The 25,283-nt window shown below is 38.4% G+C and overlaps 2 protein-coding genes across 11 annotated transcripts in view; one reads left to right on the forward strand and one right to left on the reverse strand.

Annotated features, from left to right (window-relative positions):
* The window catches only part of LOC127832382 (beta-1,4-mannosyltransferase egh-like), a 67,054-nt gene extending 56,978 nt beyond the window's left edge, over positions 1 to 10,076 (forward strand). For 5 of the 6 annotated variants that reach the window (XM_052357830.1, XM_052357829.1, XM_052357831.1 and 2 more), the window contains exons 2-3: positions 5,512 to 5,795; positions 8,269 to 10,076. In XM_052357830.1, coding sequence (XP_052213790.1) covers positions 5,516 to 5,795; positions 8,269 to 9,461 — 1,473 coding nt within the window. In that variant the 5' untranslated portion in view covers positions 5,512 to 5,515 and the 3' untranslated portion in view covers positions 9,462 to 10,076. Of the gene's footprint in view, positions 1 to 5,511; positions 5,796 to 6,281; positions 6,305 to 8,268 lie in introns of those variants that run through there. The other variant, XM_052357834.1, reaches the window with a different exon arrangement.
* A 10,233-nt stretch (positions 10,077 to 20,309) lies between these two features.
* LOC127832379 (O-acyltransferase like protein-like) overlaps positions 20,310 to 25,283 on the reverse strand; it is a 38,856-nt gene continuing 33,882 nt past the window's right edge. Inside the window, exons 12-15 of one of the 5 annotated variants that reach the window (XM_052357822.1) lie at positions 23,546 to 23,675; positions 22,342 to 22,534; positions 21,422 to 21,564; positions 20,310 to 20,611 (exon numbers count right to left, since the gene is read on the reverse strand). In XM_052357822.1, the coding sequence (XP_052213782.1) occupies positions 20,483 to 20,611; positions 21,422 to 21,564; positions 22,342 to 22,534; positions 23,546 to 23,675 (595 nt within the window). In that variant the 3' untranslated portion in view covers positions 20,310 to 20,482. Of the gene's footprint in view, positions 20,612 to 21,421; positions 21,565 to 22,341; positions 22,535 to 23,545; positions 23,676 to 23,741; positions 23,839 to 25,283 lie in introns of those variants that run through there. The other 4 variants (XM_052357821.1, XM_052357820.1, XM_052357819.1 and 1 more) reach the window with 4 other exon arrangements.

Here is a 25,283-nt window from a genome sequence, read left to right on the forward strand (position 1 = left end):
ATGAAATGATAAGTCATTTCCGCCATCGGGATTGTTTATTTTAAGTCAATATGTTTTTGGAATCTTAAGGCACTCATTGAAAAATACACCACTACATAAATAAATATCTAGGTCAATTGTGATTCTGTCAAGCAATGATTATCATATCAATTATTATCTTCAGAGTTATTCTTTTTTCTTGCACTTATCATAATCTAACCATCTGCATTATTTTTGCCAAACAGGTGGTTTTGCAATCTGAGCACCACAATCATCAATATTTTTGTGTGGATATGAAGATGTTATAAAAATTAAGGATTATACAACCTTAAGTTTTATTGTGCTGTACTTGTTTAGGAGATGTGTAATACCAACTGGCTACTTCTGTTTTCAGAACTAAAAGGCACAGAAGGATTTTATTAATATTTTGTTGAGTTCTCAGATTAATCGAGCCCAAAGCACTTCCTGCTACAAAAACATATTTTCGAGCAACAACACATATTGATAATATCCATTTTAATGCCGTGCGGGTCTTTATAGTGGAGTGATCGAGTCGCACAGATATGTTTGCCGCACTCCATGAATCAGAAGTCTGCGTCTCACGACTAGTCTCGATAAACTGAAACATGGGCCTGTCGCAACATTGTGGGATGCTTTTTCATGACCAAACATTTTGCAGTCTGGAAATAAAGTAAAAGTCATTCATACTTAACTTAAAAAACAACAACATTTGTTTGCAATAAGAAAAGCATATATTCACTAGATTAAGTGTTCACAAAAAATACTATTTCTGAAAATAAAATTGCAAGAACGATAGTATGACAGTGAAAAGTATTCATGTTTTATGCATCATAAATATACAATCACATTAAGAATTAGAAAAACAACTTTTCATACAAAATAATATAATGGAGCAAGGAGAATGCATTTTATTATTATATGACACATTAATAAATTAAAATATGAGGAATCTCCTTGTTTAACCTTTTTTTCAGTGTTATTTGACAAAAGTGGGACTCTATAACACAGTTTGATCCTCAGGTTATGATATTACATATAAAATATCATGTCCTTTATAAATTAAAAGAAAATGCAAGGCTCTTAAAACCAATGCACCTACAGAAAGGTACGATGATTATATTCTACATTCTCCCATTATTTTGTTGAATAAAGGTTAATGCAGATCTTTACTAAGCAAACAAGAGCTTTGTCACAGACGTGACAAATACCCCCACGTGCCGCATCTCCCCTAGCTCGGATTTAAGTTGGGCAGATGTCTGTTAATGGCAAGAGTTTGTACACTTTATACTGGTAACTCAGCCAACCAATAAAATGTGTGAGCAGGTAAACTGGCCGACATGATATGACTGAAATTCAGCTGGTTTCATACACTGAGCATGGGTTATTCATGGGCTGTATATTGGTGCTGGTTTCATACACTGAGCATTGGCTTTTCCTGGGCTGTATATTGGTGCTGGTTTCATACACTGAGCATGGGCTATTCCTGGGCTGTATTTTGGTTAAAAAAAAGGGTTCGTTTAGCAACCGTTGCTAATACTAGTTGACACATGCCGGTTTAAACTCGATGTTGGTGACACTCCACTAACTGCCCATCCGTGTAACCCAGCCTCACTTCGAACTTTATCTTATTTTGAATTCCAATATTTTGACTGCGAATACTTAAATTCACATTTTCTTGTTTGAATTTACAACACAAATCGTCTAGCAGCAACATCGGTTCGATATTTGAATACTTGAACAAGTATTGCGTATGATCTTTCACCCCCAAATAATCAGATCTCATCGCGCCATGTCATTCGTCAAATGTTGACCTCTCTGATTATTGCGTTTGACCATTTCCATTTAAGCAAAGCCTAATTTGGTATTTAACACCAACCTGGAGCATGTGATATAATCAAAACACATTTTTTTTCCATTCAATATTGCATATATAGGTCATACAAAAATGGACTTGAATGACTATCCCATAATACAGTCCCAACAGTTCGTTACTTGCTGGGTAAATTATGCATGTTATATAAGCATAACTTTTATAAGATTTGACATGAACCATGTCACTCAAGGCGCACTAAGAAAGAAATCCGTGAATGTGTGGATTTTATTTGAATTTTAAAATTGACTACTTTTTCAATTACATTGTTGAGACGCAGTGTCAGATATGAAGACAGGCCTTAAACTGGCCTTCTATCGAGATGCTTATTGAGGAAGGTATATAACAACTAATAATCTGAAACTGAAACTGAAAGCGAAAGGCTGTGCAAACGTTGTGCACCTGATCGCTTGATATAACATACATTTACATTTACAAGTAAGAACACATGATGGCATGTGGATGTTGTATTATATAATATGGCACTATTTTAAAACGAATGAGGGGCCATGAAATACTTAACTCTCAGTTAGTTCCGACCGTGGCGGTCTCCTTTTATCAATTGCTTTTTATCCATTATAAATTAACATGTAATTTGCGACAGTTCGATTATTAAATGTATATACATGTGCGGATTCAGATGTACTTTGTGGTACCTTTTTCATTGCCAGCCATATAACCACATGATGTCTGGTTGTTGTGTACATGGGGTTTGATTCGATGGAAAGAAAACTCCCATTTCTCAAAGGAGCAATTGAAAAGCTCATTGTAATGAGGTTGCTGTAAGGCATTGTGTAACAAATGAAATTAAAACTTGCCGATGTAGTGAATTTCCAAAAGTAAACAGTTATTTCACTTTACTTCACATTATTTCCAAAGGGTTAAATAACATAAAAAGATTTTGATCGCCTGTGTATGATGACCATTAAAAACATTGGTCTGACTGTTCAAATGTGTTTGTCGAAGACTTTCAAGTAGCCTTAACATCGAATTTGTTGGGCCGATAAGTCAAAATGAACGACGCATATATTTTTACTCGTTACGCTTTATTGAACGTTTAAGTATTTAAAATTTCTTTCCGGTTTTTATGAATATATTTGTTCTGGTTGAAATGTGTGTATGAACAACACTGCGAGTGCTCCCCTTTAAATATTGACGGAGAGTGTGATAAGCTACCTGTACATGAGGATACCGATACTTAACGGCGAGGACTATCTTGGGTGTCCGGAAGTCCTCAGTGGTGCATGCTGTCGGGTGTTCCAATCGATTATTATAAAACTTGGAAAAAGGTGGGGAACTAACATGCAACAACTTCCTGGTCTGTGTGATTATTTTAAAATGACCAAATACAAAGTGAGTAACCAAGATATTAAGATAAAGTGTCACACGCAAGAACCAACCTTTTATGTCAGGGTCAATGTAAAAAAGTAAGTTCAAATGTAAAATCGTGCCCACTTAAACGAACTTAAGTAGCTTGTCTTGCGCATGGTAAGTAGCAGCAACGGTGGTACCAAAAGCAGACATATTCGCTGCACGTGTTGTAGCAGTAGTAATAGTTGCAGACAGATTCGATTTGCGTGTTGAAGCAATAGTAATGGTAGCAGACATATTCGCTGTTCGTGTAGTAGTAGTAGCAGACATATTCGCTGTTCGTGTAGTAGTGGTAGCAGATATATTCGCTGTTCGTGTTGTAGTGGTAACAGACATATTCGCTGTTCGTGTTGTAGCAATAGTAGGAGTAGCAGACAGATTCGATGTGCGTGTTGTACCAGTAGTAGAAGTAGCCGACATATTCGCTGTGCGTGTTGTAGCAGTAGTAGTAGTAGCAGACATATTCAATTTTCGTGTTGTAGCAGTAGTAGTGGGAGCAAACATATTCGCTGTTCGTGTTGTAGCAGTAGTAGTGTTAGCAGACAGATTCTCTGTGCGTGTTGTAGCAGTAGTAGTGGTAGCAGACATATTCGCTGTTCGTGTTGTAGCAGTAGTAGTGGTAGCAGACATATTCGCTGTTCGTGTTGTAGCATTAGTAGTGGTAGCAGACATATTCGCTGTTCGTGTTGTAGCAGTAGTAGTTTTAGCAGACATATTCGCTGTTCGTGTTGTAGCAGTAGTAGTGGTAGCAGACATATTCGCTGTTCGTGTTGTAGCAGTAAAAGTAGTAGCAGACATACGCGCTGTGCGTTTTGTAGCAGTAGTAGTGGTATTGACAGTACTGACGGTATTGACATATTATCAGTAAATAGAAAAGTAGAAACAACTGAAATTGAATTAAAAGTGAGAGATGCACCTGTAGTAAAAGTGACATCAACATGAGTTGGTAAATGTAGGCAACGCGCCTTTAATCCGGACATACCGGTCCGGTTTGTCGCCCTCGGCAGCTTCCTGTAACCTGATCAGTTTTAGTGTGGTGTTTGTAGTGTCTGAAACGGAGAGCTTGTTGCGTTGTTTGAGTTCAGCGTGTGGTTGGAAAAAGTTCGACCAAGGTTGATTCACTCGCCTTTCTATCAACTTTTACAGGAATATATTATTTTTGTCACTAATGATACACGCCGTATATAAAGTAGCACACATTTTACACTTGACTATAATAATTTTCATTCACCACCGCTGGTTTTTATGTCAATATTTATACGAATAATGTTATTGGCCACATTTGTGACTTGTGTAGGTACGAAGAGCGTCATTTGACACATGTGTCCCGCCCAAAACTGTAAAATATGTGGCCATGTAGGGCTTTATAATCAAATTCGATTAATTTATTCCGTGTACTTTTTTTAAGTTATATGTATTTGTTGTATTGTACAAATATTGTTTCTTCATAAAGAATGAACTACTTTTATGTTCGGGGATGTTAAACATTTGCAAGTTTTCAAATCGTTATCGTGAGATGTCACTGGGTGAGCTTTTTAACATGAGAAACATATTTGGGCAACATATTTGTTGTTGTAGTCAGCAACACCTGTTATTCATAAACATTCAGCAATTATTCTTTAAATATTATAAGTTATGGTCAATCTCGTAATGTACAATATTGAGTAATTGTATAATATATTTGTTATAAATAGTTACATGATGGACACTTTGTACTAACTATTCCAAGAATAACGTTGCACCTGCAATGTCGGTTGACATTGATAATTGCTATATTTACTGCGTTTTTAGAACATCTTTAAGTGAAAGCTTTTGAATTTAGTTTTTTTAGTGTTTGTGATTTTAATTTTTAGTTGACATTGAATACAGGATTAAATGGCAATATAAGTCAATCGATTATAAAACGTGGAAAACGCGGGGTACTGATATTCAACATCTTTCTGGTCTGTTTGATTATTTAAAAATGACGAAATACAAAGTTAGTAACCAACATAAAGTGCCACACGCAAGAACCAACCTTTTATGTCAGGGTAAATGTCAAAAAAATAAGTTCAAATGTAAAATCGTGCCTGCAATATAACTTATATACGCATACAGAAACTGGGGTTTAATTGGTGAACAAAGTGCTCGTCCAGAGAACAAATGTTCACTTATAATTATTCTATAGTAAGGACATGCAGCCGGTTGCATTGTGTTCTTATTCTTATTCTAATTAAAGTCCTGTTTGCTCTTGTTTGAACACACATACACTATCCTTTGTTCAATTCCAGTGTCATGTTTCGTCCAGCCAAGCTCAACATATCCCGTACCGGTGCCAAGTTTGGTGGCATAGTCGCAAACTGTCTTCAGACGACCGGCTCGGTTGTTCAGCACGCGTTCACGTGCCTGCATCTCGTGTTCTGCATCTGGTTCGTAAACATGGTATTCGGCACGACCACGGACCAGAGTCATTTGCACCCCTTAGAGTCGTACGGACTATTGGGCTGTATACTGCTGTACTCGCTGCGCTCCATCCCCTACCTATCTCTTCCTTTTGGAATAACGAACATACTGGGTAAGTCATATCCCCTACTTCTCTCTTCCTATTGGAATAACGAACATAATGGATAAGTCATATTCCCTTCATCTCTCTTTCTTTTGGAATAACGAACATACTGGGTAAGTCATATTCCCTACCCCTCTCTTCCTTTCGGAATAACGAACATACTGGGTAAGTCATATTCCCTACCTCTCTCTTCATTTCGGAATAACGAACATACTGGGTAAGTCATATTCCCAACCTCTTTCTTCCTTTTCGAATAATGAACATACTGGGTAAGTCATACAACCTACCTTACCTTTTCAAATAATTAACATTCTCGGTTAGTCATATTCCCTACCTCTCTATACCTTTGGAATAACGAACATACCGGGTATGTCACATTCCCGAACTCTGCCCTTTGGGAATAAGGAACATTGTGGGTAATATTCCGTACCTCTCTCTACCTTTGGAATAACGAACATACTGGGTAAGTCATATTCCATAAAGGGCCCTCTCTATTTTTTGAATAACGAACATACTGGGTAAGTAATATTCCATACCTCTCTATTCGTTTTGGAATAACGAACATACTGGGTAAGTCATATTCCAGATCTCTTTCGACCTTTGTAACAGCGTTAATAAAGCGTCACATTCCCTATCTCTCTTCCGGGTCTTCTTGTTGGAATACCTAACATACTGGTTAATTACTGTTCCCTACCCCTATATGCCCTTTGGAATAATGTAACTAACATTCTATGTACCGGTAAGTCAGATTTCGTAAAGCTATGCCTAAATACCACGGGAATAACAGATTTACAAACAAGTTTGCTCATCATAACCTACCATAGCCATTCTGAATTCTAAACGTAACGGAGGCCTTACTTAACTAGGATTGATGAAATGAAAAGCATTACGTTAAAAGAAAGCTTATTGACTGAGTATCGACCCTACATTATAGGGTACATTTGTACATTATTAATTAAAGTGTTAGGTGTCTGCCAATTCTGCCATTGAATCGATCTAGATGTCCTGATAGGTGAGTTCCATACGGATGGGAACAATCCAGTGTCATAGAAATAGCAGACCTGAACTCGCGGTGTTTCATTGATTTATAAATCATTTAATTAAATACCTTCCCGGAGGCTCAGTGCCGGTTTCAACTTCAGTTCTCCTTCTTTACAAACATGAAATAAATCTCCATTAACTTAAACAGCAATAAAAACAAGTTCAATAAATCAATGATGACAATTCTGTTTTAACTTGCGAACTACTTTTAATAGATGTTGTTATTGCACGATTGAGTGGAATTTAGACATATGTTTTGTAAAAGAATTTAAATATATGTTTCATTATTATTACCAGTAGACAATACTATTACAGTAATGCTTGTATTACACACTTAAGTGCGCAGGTCAGCTATAAAAGAAGGACATAAGATCAAGACATTGTTTAATCTGAAAGGATATGAGAGATATTGAAGACATACTCATGGGTTTAGTATCATATCAAGACGTGTATTTATTGTGTAACACATACGGGAACTTTCAAACCAGTTCAAAGTAAAAAGTATGTAAACACCTTTTTGTTCTGCAAGTTCATCACATGGCTCGCAAACAACAGTAACAAACCCCACCGTCAATTTTAACACAATCTTTAAGTGCATTGTTCGAGAAATGGGACCTATTAGACCATTGCACGTGCATTGGTTAAAACCGGATCTGTCAATTCTTTTTCCACAATACGTTAAGTTTTATTCGTTATTTGCCTTATATCCCCTTAAAAAATATCCTTATTTATATCGATCTCAAACATTTACTCGGATGTTCAGAATAATAAATGACCCGTTCAAAATGAATACGGGCACGATGTCAAATTCCGTTTTAATTGTCAAATGAAACATTGCGTAATATATAGATCAAGTACGAGAGTGCATGGTTTATTGTAAAGGTACAACATTTCGATCACCGTGTCAATTATAAAATAAAACATTGCAGAATGTAAAAACTATGTACGATATTGTATGGCAAATTGTAAAGGTACGAAATTTGTCTTGTAGATCGCCGTGTAAATTGTAAAATGCAACATTGCGAAATATAAGGATTAGGTACGATAGTGCAAGGCAGAGTAAAAAGGTACGACATTTGACATGTCGATTGCCCTGCATGTGCATAAAGCATGATTTAAGTAATAAATCTCTGATTATTTGAATAAAAAAGAACGTGAAGTAAAAAAAGTTTGTTAAACGTTTGAAATTTATTTGGCAACACTACTAATTACCTTGGATAAATCTGTCCACCGTGGTTCACACTACGACGGACAATTTGAAAATCAACCGACAGTGTCCGATGTTTTTCGTTAACACTATTAATTACATCGGGTAATGAATAATAGTTTTAAAGTTGCTAGTTAAACAATTGCAGTTCTAGAGAAGGGCAGTAGCAACTTATTCTGCCATGCGGCTGTGTTTTGCCATGCCAATTTGTTAATAGAGTTATTGTTGTTTCAGGCATAGTGACGATGAACACGTTTCCAGCGCCGCCCACACTGGAGGCGGTTAAGGCCAAGATCCCGTTCCTCTGCTTCCGGGTAGTCACACGGGGCCTGTACCCCGACCTCGTGAAGACCAATGTGGAAAGGAACATCAAGACGTGCTATAAAGTGGGTCTGGACAACTTTAAGTTTGAGGTGGTGACTGATAACGCATTGAATCTCCCCAAGTCTGCACTGGTACGGGAGCTGGTTGTACCTAACGACTACCAGACGTTGAAGCACTCGCTGTTCAAGGCGCGCGCGCTGCAGTACTGCAACGAGCCGTCGGTAAACATCCTCTCCAACGATGACTGGGTGGTGCATCTGGATGAGGAGACGCTGCTAACCGAGAGCTCCACCATCGGACTCGCGAACTTCGCCGGTCAGGGCCACGGGGACATCGGGCAGGGCGTCATCTCGTACGCCAACGAGGAGATAGTCAACTGGTGGACCACCCTGGCCGACTGCGTGCGCGTCTCCGTGGACCTGGGCATGATGCGATTCTCTTTCCGCAAGCTCGGCTGCCCGCTCATGGGGTTTAAGGGCTCTTACATCATCGTGAAAGAGTCCGTGGAAAAAGACATCGGGTTTGACTTTGGACCGAAGGGAAGCGTGGCAGAGGACGTAATGTTTGCGCTGGTGGCCTGGGGCAAGGGATACAAGTTCAACTTCGTGGAGGGGGAGATGTGGGAGAAAAGTCCCTTCACGCTTGGGGACTATATCAAGCAGCGAAAGCGCTGGTTTGTTGGTCATGTGTATACCCTTTTGAGTCCTGAAATCCCATTTAAGTGCAAACTCGGCATGATCCCAACTGATTTAGGCTGGTTTCTACTGGTTGGGAATATTTTGAATTTTCCAGCCTCGTTTGCGTTTCCAATCCCACTTCCGCTAGTGCTGAATGTTACCGCTGGAAGTATGGGAGGACTGATTCTATTCTTGTTTACATTCGGATCAATAAAATCCTTTAGCTCGCGAAAATATGGACTATTTATAAAACTATTGCTAATTTTCGCTACAATTCCCGTTATCCCACTGGCGGCCTGTATGGATGCCATCGCGTCGGTGTACGGATTCTACACGCGCAATTCCGGGGGCTTCCATATCGTTATGAAGGAAACACAGAAACAAACGAAACGACAATCGTCTCAGATTGACATGGACTTGATCTAATAGAATTCAGGGCTAATAGGAATTATGCAAACAAAAATCAAGCCTTATCATAGTGCATTTATTTATATTGTTGTTTTGTGTGGAAACTGTCTATATTTTCACAAACTGACACAGTTTGACATGCGGTCATCGACCTTTCATATATATTTAAGCAGACATATTCATATTTAAACTGAAAATGTTTTCGTGTTACCGTCCAATAGCAAGGATGTTGTTCATCACTTGAAAGACAACTCGTACAATCAATATACACCTGCTCATCCATAGTGGTCTACCTTGATCACGAGATTGAGACAGTGCGTGTGTCTGTTTAGGCCTAAATAAATAACTTAGATTTCATGTTTACACAATAATGCAGTACAATACATACATAAGCATTGTACCATGTTATTGTGCTAATCTTGATGCAAGTTGGTGGTGGCGTATACCGTCTCGTGTTAACTGTTTATTACTCCGCGTAAAAACGATTTTCTTTTATATTTTCCATTTCTAAGAAGATGTTGTCCATATATTTTGTAATGTTGTTTATACATGTTTGTTCTTTATACTTCAAGTTATGTCAATGCATGAATTGTACAAGACTTAATTGTACCCACATAAAAATGTCGTAAAATGCGCAGGAATCAACTTGTTTTTCTATCATGGTACATTCCAGCTTTAAATCCAGCACTAAACCGAATGTATGGTACATTGTTATTCGAAGTGCATTTGTTTTATTGCGGTCGCATGTACCAAGGTTGTAGTGAATGAAATAAACTAAGTCCAATTATAAAGACAAATCACGAACTCACATTGTTGTAAAATTATTTGACAAGAGTTCTACAGATATCCTAAGAGAATGACCGTTCCGCGCTATATATACGATATCTATGTGTGTTAAGTGTTTGTTAAAGTTACGAGATCAATTAAACATGTGACATGCTTAGGAATATTACAGCACTGTTACAAGATAAGTATTGATGCGAAGCATCAAAGGGCGTCGGGAATTTCAGTGTAAAAGGCACTCAATGAAGTTACATGGAACGATTTTTTTTTTCTACTGTAAATATTAATATATTGGCCGATTATTTTAAAGAAAATAGAAAAAGATACTGGTATAACCATTATCTATGATTTTGTGTTATAACCCCCAAATAACCATTATCTATGATGTTGTGTTATAACTCCCAAATAACCATTATCTATGATTTTGTGTTGTAACCCCCAACTATTGCATAGTTCATTTTATTTACATTGGTTTCCTTTTTTACTGGCATCCGTGTGCTGTTGTCATTAATGGAACAGAACTGTGTAGGTTTTAAAAAATCTGCTTCTTCTTGTAAGCGTAATTTCATATTTTTCTCAACTTCAAGGGGAGATTATTCTGAACTTATTCTTACGTTGCTCATTTACGATAGGGGTTGAGTACTCATTGATATGAAAACACTGTAAAAGTTTTAATGTGTTTACGACCCCCCCCCCCTTTCACACATATATTTCATGGACATAATAAAAACAAAAAATAGTTACAATAAAACAGCATATTTATTTAAACTAAAATGTCTACATCAAAACAAAAAGTTAACATAGAACACAAATAAAATAATTTAATTCTACTGGGGCTCGAACCTTGGACCTCTCACATGTAAAACGAGCGTGCAAACACTACACTACGGAACCGCTTGAAAAATCACCTAACTAAGATATTTATAACTGACTGTAGTGTAACGGTTATCAATAAAGCAATCATTCTATACATAGATGGTGACGTCACTACGTTATTGTCAGTAAGACCGGTGTGCATTGTGTCACACCGGTCTTTACTGACCTGTGTGAATGCGCGCTAAGCATTGTGGGAAACGGACCTTTTTCCATCATGGCGTTGGTAAACATAATAAACACGGAAGTGAAAAATGGTCATTAATTATTATCAAAAACAGGCCCCATCAAACCGGGCCAGCTGTAATATATAGTTGGATGCAGTTTGTGCTTCAAAAGGAGCCACTTTTCATGTCAGTCTATTGTTTGTAAGAATCACTAAACACGTAACTTAGACAAACTAAACATGTTGCAAGACTGTATCTTCGAAATAGTTAATAAATCTAAATCATAAATAAATATTTATAATTAAATACCTGCTGAAATTTGAGAACGTAAACGATTTAAAATAAACGCTGTGAACATTGCAAGGAATCTTACATGTAGGCCTAATGTGTGAGAGGATTAGTCAGGGATAAAATAAAATGGAGTTCGAAGGATCTAACATTTTGAGGAAGACGTCATGGTATCTTGGACATTTGGCACTTTCATATATTTATTTAGTAGATACTGAAAATGCTGAATGTGCTAATTGCATCATCAAAGACAAGCAGGTGAGATTTTTACAGCTTTTTTTTCTTGACAACATATTGTATGTTTTCCATTTAATTTATATGCCAGTGTTTTTTTTCACCATTTTGGGAATGGTTTCCGGTCATTTCCCCCCCCCCCCCCCCCCCCCAGACGTTTCCTCCCCAAGACGTTTCCCCGCAAAGACAATTCCTCCCCAGACGTTTCCCCCCCATTTAAGTTTTAGTGCAGATGTTCCCCCCCCCCAATAAATTTATAATTGTTCGGTTGAAGTACAATCTTTGTTTATTATCAAAATTATTATTTTGTTTATGAAGTCTTTAATTAACTTTTAATATCTATGAAGCAGCTTGTATGGTTTTTTGGTTTTAGAATTGTTTTTTGGAGGGTTTTACTGTGTAATGATTGCATGTAAATCATTAGTAAGTGCATGTTGGTGTACTAGTGGAATACATGGAATATCCTCAAAATCTTACTGAGTATCTTATACATGTTGCTCAACACAAATGCAACCAAGAATAATGTGTAATCAAGACCCGTTTTGAATACACAATTAACACCTTATTTCAGTTTGAGTGAACCTGGGCAGGGTTGTGCAAATGCAGTGTTTGTTGTTTTTTATCCAATTAAATATGGTCAATTGGTGAAATGAAAATGGTAAAATCAAATTAAAATTAATTTCGACACTGTTTTCCTTGTAACAGATAAATATGATAAATAAATATTTACTTTGTAACTGTCAACATTTTTTTCATGCATTCATATGTTTATTATCAAATTATTGGATGTCACTGATATTTTATTTTTTACTAATAACTCGTTTAGACTAAATAAAACAGATTTGAACTTTCCGTGCACATTATTTCATTATTAATAATATAATTTATTAGCAAATGTAATAAAAACTTATTGATATAAGAAACACAAAACACAATTACCCGTTTTTATTAAATGAATTTGTGGAATTTAAGGAAAAATTAATAACTTTATGAATTAAAAAAAGGTAAATTTAAAGCAATTTATTAATAATAATTAAAACAGTGATAAACTACATAAAAATGTTTTTGTATGATAATGTACTAATCTCATCTTATGAATGACTATCCCCCTTCAAAGATGTCACCTAATCTCATCAATGATGATTAATGGGCCTGTATATTGCACCATAAGTACCCCTTTATACAATAGCTGTTATCTTGTTATATACACTTGCTTATCCAATTAACGCTTGTATATTGCACCATAAGTGCCTGATATATTGTTCAATGGTAGGTGTGTGTTGTTACTTAATATTAGTGAAAACATAACTTTCCTATTATTTGCCTGGTTCTGAAAATATTTTCATCGTTGAGTTTCCTTTAATTTTTAAAGAATATTTTTTAGAGGTAACACCTGAGTACTACAAATCAATGTAAAATGTTCATACTAGCTGTATTGGGACATTATAATTTAAATGTTACAAAACAATTTTATTTACTTGTCTCAAAATAAATATCCCAATATGATATTTATTTAGTCAAAATAATTTGTGTTTCAGTTAAAACTTGGATATAGTTATTATTCTTCATTAAAAATCACAACTATTCCACTTTAAATGACCATCAAAGCTGTGTTTTTACTCAATTTTTCAAGGATCTCAATAAATGAAAGAAACAATACAGGTACTTATAAAAACAATTCTAATTAGATCTATTTAATTGGTAAAATTTGTTTGAGGCTTCCCTAAAAACAACCATAATAAATCATTTCACTGATCTATTGATATATCTATTTAATAGGCAGAATGACAAACAGAACTAGTGTGGTTTCTAGGGTCATAAATCTGGTCCCTAAGCCTTAATTGGTAATAATATGCATGCAGTGTTATGTCTCTGAAAGTGACAATGAAGCAAATCTGCCCTTAGGCTATTTCATTTCACTCACACAAAAGGAGATAACTTGCTATTAATTTAATAGTTACTTCTAACTTGTCTCCTTTCTGTATTAAGAGGGTTTTCATATTTTAAAGTTCAATTGGTCTTCAAAAGAATAAGCAATCAAAGTTCTTGATTTTGCCAACAAATAATGTTTACCAATTGTGGGTCTACTCTACTTTCTTTTAATAATTATTTCTAATTATGTTTTTTTAATTTTTATATCAATGGAAAATGAAATATTTTTTCACTATTTTGTTTAAAAAGTACTTAAAGAAATCCAGGCAAGAATACATGACAAGTAAGGGTTGTGTCAAGAAGGTGCCATTTAAGGCCCTATTATCAGTTTTGGATGCCCTAACCTGTATAGGTGAGAAGACTGTGAGAAGACTGGGGACGTGGGGCATGAGGAATAACTAATACACAGTAATTGACAGGTTCGTGTTGAATCAAGCACAGAATTTTCATGAGCATTCATGATTCATTAGAATTGAAAAAAAACACAATCAACCAGAAAAATCCAGTTGACCAACTTTGACTTATTTGCATGAACAGGTATAAAATAGTGGGTATTAATAGCTTAAGACATTATTGGCAACATGTCTGTTTAATTTATATTATCAATATTGTTAATTAAGCATGGAATATTAATCAAAATTGGGGGTAAAGTTCAATCGACCAGTATTGACCAGTAATGACAAATTTGGGAGTATTGACCGGGGCGGTTTTAACCAGTAAAAACCGCCGGTTAAAACCTGGGGCGGTCGATTGGTGCCAACCCTGGGTGTACTAAAGGAATACTAGAGGAATACATGGGATATTCTCAAAATCTTACACATGTTGTTTTTAATATAATTAAATAGGATCAATTGATGAATTAATTCAGTTTGTGTAAACTTGGGCTGGGTTGTGGAACTATAGTTATTTGTTGTTATACAATTAAATAGGGAACTATGTAACTGTCAAAAAAACATATGCATTCACACGCATATAATTCAATTATTGGATGTCACTGATAATTTCAATTTAACTAGTAGGTAATTAAGACTAATTAAAACAGAATGGGACTTTCCTCGCAAAGTATTTCATTATTAATAATATAATACTATAATTAGCTAATGTAATCAAAACATATTGATATTTTAATAATTTAACTCAATGATATTAATAATATTACAATTTTCCCCAAAAAACTAGGGCAGGAAGATAGGAAGGATTTTTTTTGGAAAATCAACAGTGTTGTCAGTGTAAAATATTTGCAAAGCTTCTTCTGAGTTTGAACTTCAGTTTTGCATTTTGTGACCTGCAACATATTCTATGCTACTTTATTTCACTATGGTAAGTCATTATAGTGTTATTTATTTTTCAACTATATAATGTGCTAATCTCATATAATGAATTACTACCCCATTTAAAAATGACACCTAATCTAAATTCATTAATACAATAGTTATAATTGTTTTATTGTAATTTGTAACATACTATTCCACTAAAAATGACCATCATAGAACATCAATGCCGTGCTTTTACTAAATTTTCAATGATTTCAATTATTTAAAGAAATAAATTTATCAGGCACTTATAAAAAATATATAATAAGGGTGTCAAAATTTAACAAACTGAACAAGTCAATTTGAACTTCTCTTGCAATGCAAATGGAGCCACTGGAAATATCAAATTGTTCCCATACTAGTCGGCAATATAACTATGACATTGTGTCTTTTCAAAACATGCATCAGACACACCTTCTGAAACTTTTTAAGCGGTTTTGAAAACGCTATTTCATTGCAAACTTTCGTCAATAAAGGATACATGTTGTTATACAACCGAAAGTGAAAGTTCTGTTTTTAAAAAAATGAATAAAGAGCGAAATAGTTGAAAACTAACGAAAATTATAATTGATACTAACATAAGACCGTAAGACTGAACAAAATAATACTTAACTTTTAAATCATAACATGAATGTTTACTTATAAAGCAAATTCTTCATTCATCCGCGGACTTTTTTGTGTCGTAGTCATAAATGCCTCCAAATGGAGGTGCGTGATGCGTCTAAGTATAGAGGTGACAATAACGTAGTGACGTCACCATCTATGTATAGAATGGACCGGTGTGTACATAATGATAAAGCAATAAACCGTGTAATCGCTGTCGTCTTGTAAATTTGACGAAAATACGCGTTAACCAAAACTCGAACAGCAAAAGTCTGCGCTATTGGTAGAAAAACCACAAAATAAATATATTTTGATTATGTTTTATTTTTTTATACAAAACCAGAAAGTTTCACCGGTTCGCGTATTTGCCCAATCCCTGTGATCTTTTATTATTGCCCAGTCCCTGTGATCAGTTATTAATTAAAAGAATTAGCTTTGCATTATTGGCAATAAATGTTGTAGTAAATGTAATAGGCAGTACTTATTTACACTAATTTACACAAAAATTCACCACTATGCAAGATATTCTGACCAAAAAATATATACATTGATCCGTAAAATAACTTCTCCTCCCAAAAGCGAAAAAAAACGTATTACATACTAGTCGCCGCACTTCAGTGCGACGCCAATAAGAGGGATCCAACCTACGAAGATTAGCCAAAATAAAGCTGCGTGTGTCTACGTGCATACTTAGAGGGACGTGTTTACAGTTTGGTCAAATGACGATTGTCAAAGTAATTGTAGGTGCGTGAAGTTGGCTCGCCGTTCGACGTTCGACATTAGTTCAACATTCAAATTACCGAATGTCGAGCTGGCTCGGCATTCCAGCTCGACATTGAGTTCGGCATTCGCATATAATGTTGTATGCTTATTTTTGAATGTCGAGCTGGCTCGGCATTCCAGCTCGACATTCAGTTCGGCATTCGCAAATAGTTTTGTATGCTTATTTTGGAATGTCGAGCTGGCTCGGCATTCCAGCTCGACATTCAGTTCGACATTCGGATATAGTGTTGTACAATAATTTTTGAATGTCGAGCTTGCTCGGCATTCCAGCTCGACATTCAGTTCTGCATTCGCATATAGTGTTGTATGCTTATTTTCGAATGTCGAGCTGGCTCGGCATTCCAGCTCGACATTCAGCTCGGCATTCGCATATAGTGTTGTATGCTTTTTTTCGAATGTCGAACTGGCTCGGCATTCCAGCTCGACATTCAGTTCGACATTCGGATATAGTAATGTACAATAATTTTTTAATGTCGAGCTGGCTCGGCATTCCAGCTCGACATTCAGTTCAACGTTCGGAGAAAGTGTTTTACAATAATTTTTGAATGACGAGCTGGCTCGGCATTCCAGCTCGACATTCAGTTCGACATTCGGATATAGTGTTGTACAATAATTTTTGAATGATGAGCTGGCTCGGCATTCCAGCTCGACATTCAGTTCGACATTCGGAAATAGTGTTGTACAATGATTTTTGAATGTCGAGCTGGCTCGGCATTCCAGCTCGACATTCAGTTCGGCATTCGCAAATAGTGTTGTATGCTTATTTTTGAATGACGAGCTGGCTCGGCATTCCAGCTCGACATTCAGTTCGACATTCGGAGAAAGTGTTGTACAATAATCTTTTAATGACGAGCTGGCTCGGCATTCCAGCTCGACATTCAGCTCGACATTCGGATATAAAGTTGTACAATAATTTTTGAATGACGAGCTGGCTCGGCATTCCAGCTCGACATTCAGTTCGACATTCGGATATAGTGTTGAACAATAATTTTTGAAAGTGGAGCTGGCTCGGCATTCCAGCTCGACATTCAGTTCGGCATTCGCAAATAGTGTTGTATGCTTATTTTCGAATGGACGACCGATGGACGACCGATGGACGACCGATGGACGACCGATGGACGACCGAAGGACGACCGATGGACGATCGATGGACGACCAATGGACGACCGACAGAAAGATAGGGGAAGACCGATGGACAGCCGATTGACGACCGATGGACGGGAGAGGGATAACCGATGGACGACCGACATAAAGATAAGGGACGACCGATGGACGACCGATGGGCGACCGATGGACGACTGATGGACGACCCATTGATGACCGATGGACGACGGATGGTCGACCGAAGGACGACCGATGGACGACCGACAGAAAGGTAAGGGACGACCGATGGAAAACCGATTGGCGACCGATGGTCGTCCCTGGTCTAACGGTTGGTCGTCCCTCGGTCGTCCCTCGGTCGTCCCTCGGTCGTCCATCGGTCGTCCTTCGGTCGTCCTTCGGTCGTTCTTCGGTCGTCCTTCGGTCGTCCTTCGGTCGTCCTTCGGTCGTCCTTCGGTCGTCCTTCGGTCGTCCTTCGGTCGCCCCTTATCTTTATGTCGGTCGTCCATCGGTTATCCCTCTCCCGTCCCACGGTCGTCCATCGGTCGTCCATCGGTCGCCAATCGGTTGGTTGTTGGTAGTCCATCGGTCGTCCATTGTCAGCCCTTGTCCGTCCGTTGGTCGTCCATCGGTCGTCCCTTATCTTTCTGTCGGTCGTCCATCGGTTATCCCTCTCCCGTCCCACGGTCGTCCATCGGTCGTCCATCGGTCGCCAATCGGTTGGTAGTTGGTAGTCCATCGGTCGTCCATTGTCTGCCCTTATCCGTCCGTTGGTCGTCCATCGGTCGTCCCTTATCTTTCTGTCGGTCGTCCATCGGTTATCCCTCCGAATGTCGAACTAAATGTCGAGCTGGAATGCCGAGCCAGCTCGTCATTCAAAAATAAGCATACAACACTATTTGCGAATGCCGAACTGAATGTCGAGCTGGAATGCCGAGCCAGCTCGACATTCAAAAAACATTGTACAACACTATCTTCGAATGTCGTACTGAATGTCGAGCTGGAATGCCGAGCCAGCTCGACATTCGAAAATAAGCATACAACACTGTATGCGAATGCCGAACTGAATGTCGAGCTGGAATGCCGAGCCAGCTCGACATTCGAAAATAAGCATACAACACTATATGCGAATGCCGAACTGAATGTCGAGCTGGAATGCCGAGCCAGCTCGACATTCAAAAAGTATTGCTCAACACTTTCTCCGAATGTCGAACTGAATGTCGAGCTGGAATGCCGAGCCAGCTCGACATTCGAAAATAGCATACAATACTATATGCGAATGCCGAACTGAATGTCGAGCTGGAATGCCGAGCCAGCTCGACATTCGAAAATAAGCATACAACACTATATGCGAATGCCGAACTGAATGTCGAGCTGGAATGCCGAGCCAGCTCGACATTCGAAAATAAGCATACAACACTATTTGCGAATGCCGAACTGAATGTCGAGCTGGAATGCCGAGCCAGCTCGACATACAAAAAACATTGTACAACACTTTCTCCGAATTTCGAACTGAATGTCGAGCTGGAATGCCGAGCCAGCTCGTCATTCAAAAATAAGCATACAACACTATTTGCGAATGCCGAACTGAATGTCGAGCTGGAATGCCGAGCCAGCTCGACATTCAAAAAACATTGTACAACACTATCTTCGAATGTCGAACTGAATGTCGAGCTGGAATGCCGAGCCAGCTCGACATTCGAAAATAAGCATACAACACTGTATGCGAATGCCGAACTGAATGTCGAGCTGGAATGCCGAGCCAGCTCGACATTCGAAAATAAGCATACAACACTATATGCGAATGCCGAACTGAATGTCGAGCTGGAATGCCGAGCCAGCTCGACATTCGAAAATAAGCATACAACACTATTTGCGAATGCCGAACTGAATGTCGAGCTGGAATGCCGAGCCAGCTCGACATTCAAAAAACATTGTACAACACTATCTTCGAATGTCGAACTGAATGTCGAGCTGGAATGCCGAGCCAGCTCGACATTCGAAAATAAGCATACAACACTGTATGCGAATGCCGAACTGAATGTCGTGCTGGAATGCCGAGCCAGCTCGACATTCGAAAATAAGCATACAACACTATATGCGAATGCCGAACTGAATGTCGAGCTGGAATGCCGAGCCAGCTCGACATTCAAAAATAAGCATACAACATTATATGCGAATGCCGAACTGAATGTCGAGCTGGAATGCCGAGCCAGCTCGACATTCGGTAATTTGAATGTTGAACTAATGTCGAACGTCGAACGGCGAGCCAACTTCACGCACCTAGTAATTGTCACATATTCAAAAAGACTGTATACATTATTTTTATACAAGTTAAATAAAACTTCTTAATAAGAAACATGTTAAACATAATTGCTAAGTTATAGATACTATTCCTTCGAAATCGGTATAGTAATCGGTAATAGTAAAATAATATTGCTTTTTCCTCGACTTTTAGGTAAATATGTTGATTACTAATATGGCGTATATGTTGTGGTTACAAGATGTAATCCCGCGTGGCGCAGGGTGGCGCAGTAGTTCTCGCTTTTGAATCACGAGGAATTCTTTATTTTTTATAACTAATACGTTATTTATTTAATATTATTAAACACATTAAGATTTGTTAGTATATATATTTAATGACTTTTTTCAAAAATAAGAAAATCTTCGAACAAGTCCATTTAACTTGTGAAAGCAACAATACATTCAAAAGAGGCAAGTGGTAGTCTCTAAATGAGTATATATACATGAGTATATATAACAATGAAAATTTCACAAGGAAGTTTACATATGAAGTTACACTGTTCACAATAGTATTAGCTCGCTCTAAAGTCTACAAAAAAATCGAATAAAAATGTCATCTTCAAACACTTCTACACACTAGTGAGCAGCAGTTGCAAATACCTGTATCTTTTGTACGTAGAAAAGCACACCCGAATGAAACGTACACTACGCGAGGCGCCTAGAAGACGGCATCCAGCTCTTTACCATGAATGACCCGCTTAAGGTTGCGGAAGGGAAAGTCAAACACGAGGGCGGCGGCGACGGCAGCGGCATAGTTGACTACGAGGTGACCCACGAACTGGTACGCCTGTCATATAAACGAGAGAGTTCACGGACGTTACCTGTAATCTTATGCAGATGAAACAGATGCGTGAGAAAGTAATTACACGTACATAAATCACCGGGCAATTTATATGTGGTGCGCTCTGCGAAAACGGAGCTTAATGTATTTGATTCGACGAGACTTCCTTGACCCGAACAATGTCATAAAATCGGAAAGTGTCGTCCCGTATTGGCCTGTGCGGACTGCATCGGTTAATCTGGGACGGCACGTTATGCACGAAGCCCCGTTTTCTCAGACCGAGGCTGACATTTATTATAATAGGCTTGACAATCCATTCCTTATAAACGCAGTAATGTTTCGTTTGTATTAGTCTAGTAAAAACACGACCGTGAGGTCCAGGTACCGAAAACTACTCAACGTTTTCAAGAGTTACACGAAGATATCAAGTTTTGTATGACTCCGATCAGGCCCATGAGTTTGATGCAATCACACTGATTTCTGCTTTGATGTTGTTCATCTTGTTTCATTTTAGTGAATTAAAAAAAAACAGGATATCTTATGGAAAAACAGAATAAAGTATGGAGGACGGAAAAAACAAACTGTATATCAGCGATACATTCAATAGTGAATTCGTCGTATTTAATGATAGCATTTATGCAGAGTAGATTTGCGTTTTCTTCGCATTAAAGCGCCCTGTATATGCATGGAAAAAAAACGCATAAAGGCGTTAGCTCAAGTCTATGCCTCGAATAAGACATGCAGCGTTTCAGTGCGCTGTATAACATCCCACAGTGTACTACAAACGCCTCCCTGTTAGCAGACGGGGCTACTCACCATTTCGAAGTCACTGAGGTGCAACAATGTTCGCCGCGAGTAGACGACAAGCACCATGAGTACCGGATGTAGCAGGTACACGAGGTACGTAACCCGGGACAACGGTATGAAACCCGACAACGACAGGAACTCGTTCAGCGGACCTTCAGATTTATAAAGCATGTTTTATAAATAGTACTAAAATAAAAATCACACGTAGATCCGAAATACCTAGGTCAAATGGGAACTAAAAAAAGGTCAATAGGTGAAATCGTAAAAAAACAAATAACCACGCTAGAGGCCACACATTGATGAACCCTTTTTGACACTTTGTTAAAGGCAGGTTCTTAAGATTGTCAAGGCCAAGTGCGTATCTGATTCAAGACATTTAAAACAAAGAAAACACCACCAAATAAAATCTTAAACCAATTGTTACCACATTTAATACATAATTCAGATGAAAGTTGGTATACTATGATCCTTGAAAATATATAGGCCAAATTCAAATCTGGTCAAACTGCGGTCAAACACTAGGTCACCAGGTTATATCTTAGAAAGATACAAACTTAAAAGATTACCATTAAGAGAAGCTTGTAACCGCTTTAAGAAGCACTTCATTCAGATTGGGAAAATGTGGAACTGCACCGAAAAGATGATGTTCAAAATGATAAATGGTATCATTCGAGTTGTTTGAATCGTGCTCACAACAAAAAATCGAAACGTACTTCGAAAATCGACCTGCCCGTTATTGATTATTGATTCTGGAAACTCCTTTACACACGTATTTGAAAAGAAACGAGAACAATAATCTATAATTAGAAACGTCATTTATTATGTCGAAAAAGAAAATAAATGAAAAGTGGAAAAATCATATAAACGCTGTTGAGTTTTTGTTCAATAAAACGGCACTTATTTATAGCAAAATAATAACGCGAATGTACCTCCAAATCCTGTTGCGCATGCGTACACTACCCATGCAACACAAAGACCCCAGACGGGCCTGCCCAGTGCCTCATAGGCTGCCTGCTGTGCCAGGGTCCAGGGCTCGAGTCCATCTGCGTACTTGGTATAGGGGATGTAGACGAGGAAGATACCCAGGCACAGCGCCACCAGCCAGCCAACCGCCACCACCAACTGGGAATACAAGGAACACACGTACAGAATTATTCATTATCTTTGCTGGAATACAATAGTATTTGTTTATATTTGCAGCTTTTACCAATGAATGAAATAAATGAATACGCTTAATATACGAAATTCACATAGTCTCACACGCACACACGCACATTATGTGTTATTTGTTTCACCGAAGGTTGCTTTTGTTAAATGTTATGCCGAGATTTTCACTTATTTCTGTATCGTGTCAATCAAAACTACTTACAGTAGACCCCTTTAAACAAATGAAAAGATGACTATTTCTATTTAGAATTGTTGTTTTATTTACTTTCAATCAACAAAACTTAAAGACCGATGGGCGTCTTTGTATAAAATAGTTCACATATAAGTTTCCTCAAGTTCATTACTTAATTTCTGTTAAAAAATCGCACAACACCAAACGTCAATAAAATATTGAATACTAGTTTAAAACACTTTCATGTTAATTGCTGCGTCCATCACATAGCTATTTATGTTTATTTTATTTAATAAACTGCTATTTAAATTAAATGTTGATCTCTATTTTAGGAATCTTCAAGGTTAAGTTTTCCTTAACCAGACAAAGGGTCTTATTGGTTGATGTCCAATCTCTCGTAAAAACTTATAACAAAACCCTTTTGATTTGTATAAATCATTATATTTTCATTCTGCGAAATGTTATTATTTGTATAGATTTTTATACATTTAAATGCGCGTGAAATTGAAAGATATACACAATTTAAAAACAAAAATAAGCTGCGCTCTAGGAAAACGGGGTTTAATGCATATGATCAAAGTCTCGTTACATATGAATAGCGCAGTCCGAACTGGCTTAACAGGGAAAACGCTTTCCGCTTTTCTTTTCTGTTTTCCTTTAAAGAAAGTCTCTTCTTAGCGACAATCCAGTCAAGGCGGAGAGTGTCGTCCCTGAGGATTGCACATGCTAATCAAAGACGACACTTTACGCACATACATAAAGCACATTTTCCCCAGAGCAAGACTCTTATATACCTTGTTGGGTCGCCTAGAGCCGGCGCGCAGCAGTATGAGCCCCAGTAGCAGTCCCACACAGTAGGGCGCCACCCGGCACCAGGGCTTCGTGAACACGTGGTTCCAGTAGGCGCTGCCGTCCAGCCGGCTCCTGCACGTGGGATCAGTCACATGATTGACAGTGGACGGATGGGATCAGGCACATGATTGACAGTGGACGGATGGGAAACTTTCAGTTAGTAGTTTTGAAGTAAAACCCGAATTGTACCGCAACCGCCAGCACCGCCGTCACCACAGCACCCATGGAGGCAGAGCTAAAACGTCACGCAATCTGAGTTGACACGGTGCACGTAATGGAATTATAGCAGTTATAACGACATGTTATCTGACTGCACACTGTGCAGTGGAATGGTAGCGGTAATAACGACATGCAATCTGACTGCACACCGTGCAGTGGAATAGTAGCAGTAATCACGACAAGCAATCTGACTGCACACTGTGCAGTGGAATAGTAGGGGTAATCACGACAAGCAATCTGACTGCACACCGTGCAGTGGAATAGTTGCAGTAATCACGACAAGCAATCTGACTTCACACTGTGCAGTGGAATAGTAGCGGTAATCACGACATGCAATCTGACTGCACACCGTGCAGTGCAATAGTAGCAGTAATCACGACAAGCAATCTGACTGCACACTGTGCAGTGGAATAGTAGGGGTAATCACGACAAGCAATCTGACTGCACACCGTTCAGTGGAATAGTAGCAGTAATCACGACAAGCAATCTGACTTCACACTGTGCAGTAGAATAGTAGCGGTAATAACGACATGCAATCTGACTGCACACCGTGCAGTGGAATAGTAGCAGTAATCACGACAAGCAATCTGACTGCACACTGTGCAGTGGAATAGTAGGGGTAATCACGACAAGCAATCTGACTGCACACCGTGCAGTGGAATAGTAGCAGTAATCACGACAAGCATTCTGACTGCAAACTGTGCAGTGGAATAGTAGCGGTAATCACGACATGCAATCTGACTGCACACCGTGCAGTGGAATAGTAGCAGTAATCACGACAAGCAATCTGACTTCATACTTTGCAGTAGAATAGTAGCGGTAATCACGACATGCAATCTGACTGCACACTGTGCAGTGGAATAGTAGCAGTAATCACGACAAGCATTCTGACTGCACACTGTGCAGTGGAATAGTAGCGGTAATAACGACATACAATCTAACTGCACACTGTGCAGTGGAATAGTAGCAGTAATAACGACATGCAATCTGACTGCGCCCTGTGCAGTGGAATAGTAGCGGTAATCACGACTAGCAACCTGACTGCACACTGTGCAGTAGAATAGTAGCGATAATACCGACATGCAATCTGACTGCACAAACTGCAGTGGAATAGTAGCGGTAATAACGACAAGCAATCTGACTGCACACTGTGCAGTGGAATAGTAGCGGTAATCACGACATGCAATCTGACTGCACACTGTGCAGTGGAATAGTAGCGGTAATCACGACATGCAATCTGACTGCAAACTGTGCAGTGGAATAGAAGCGGTAATCACGACATGCAATCTGACTGCACACTGTGCAGTGGAATAGTAGCGGTAATCACGACATGCAATCTGACTGCGCACTGTGCAGTGGAATAGTAGCGGTAATCACGACTAGCAACCTGACTGCACACTGTGCAGTAGAATAGTAGCGATAATACCGACATGCAATCTGACTGCACAAACTGCAGTGGAA

Source organism: Dreissena polymorpha, chromosome 5 (genome assembly GCF_020536995.1).
Source record: "Dreissena polymorpha isolate Duluth1 chromosome 5, UMN_Dpol_1.0, whole genome shotgun sequence".
Classification (NCBI taxonomy): domain Eukaryota; kingdom Metazoa; phylum Mollusca; class Bivalvia; order Myida; family Dreissenidae; genus Dreissena; species Dreissena polymorpha.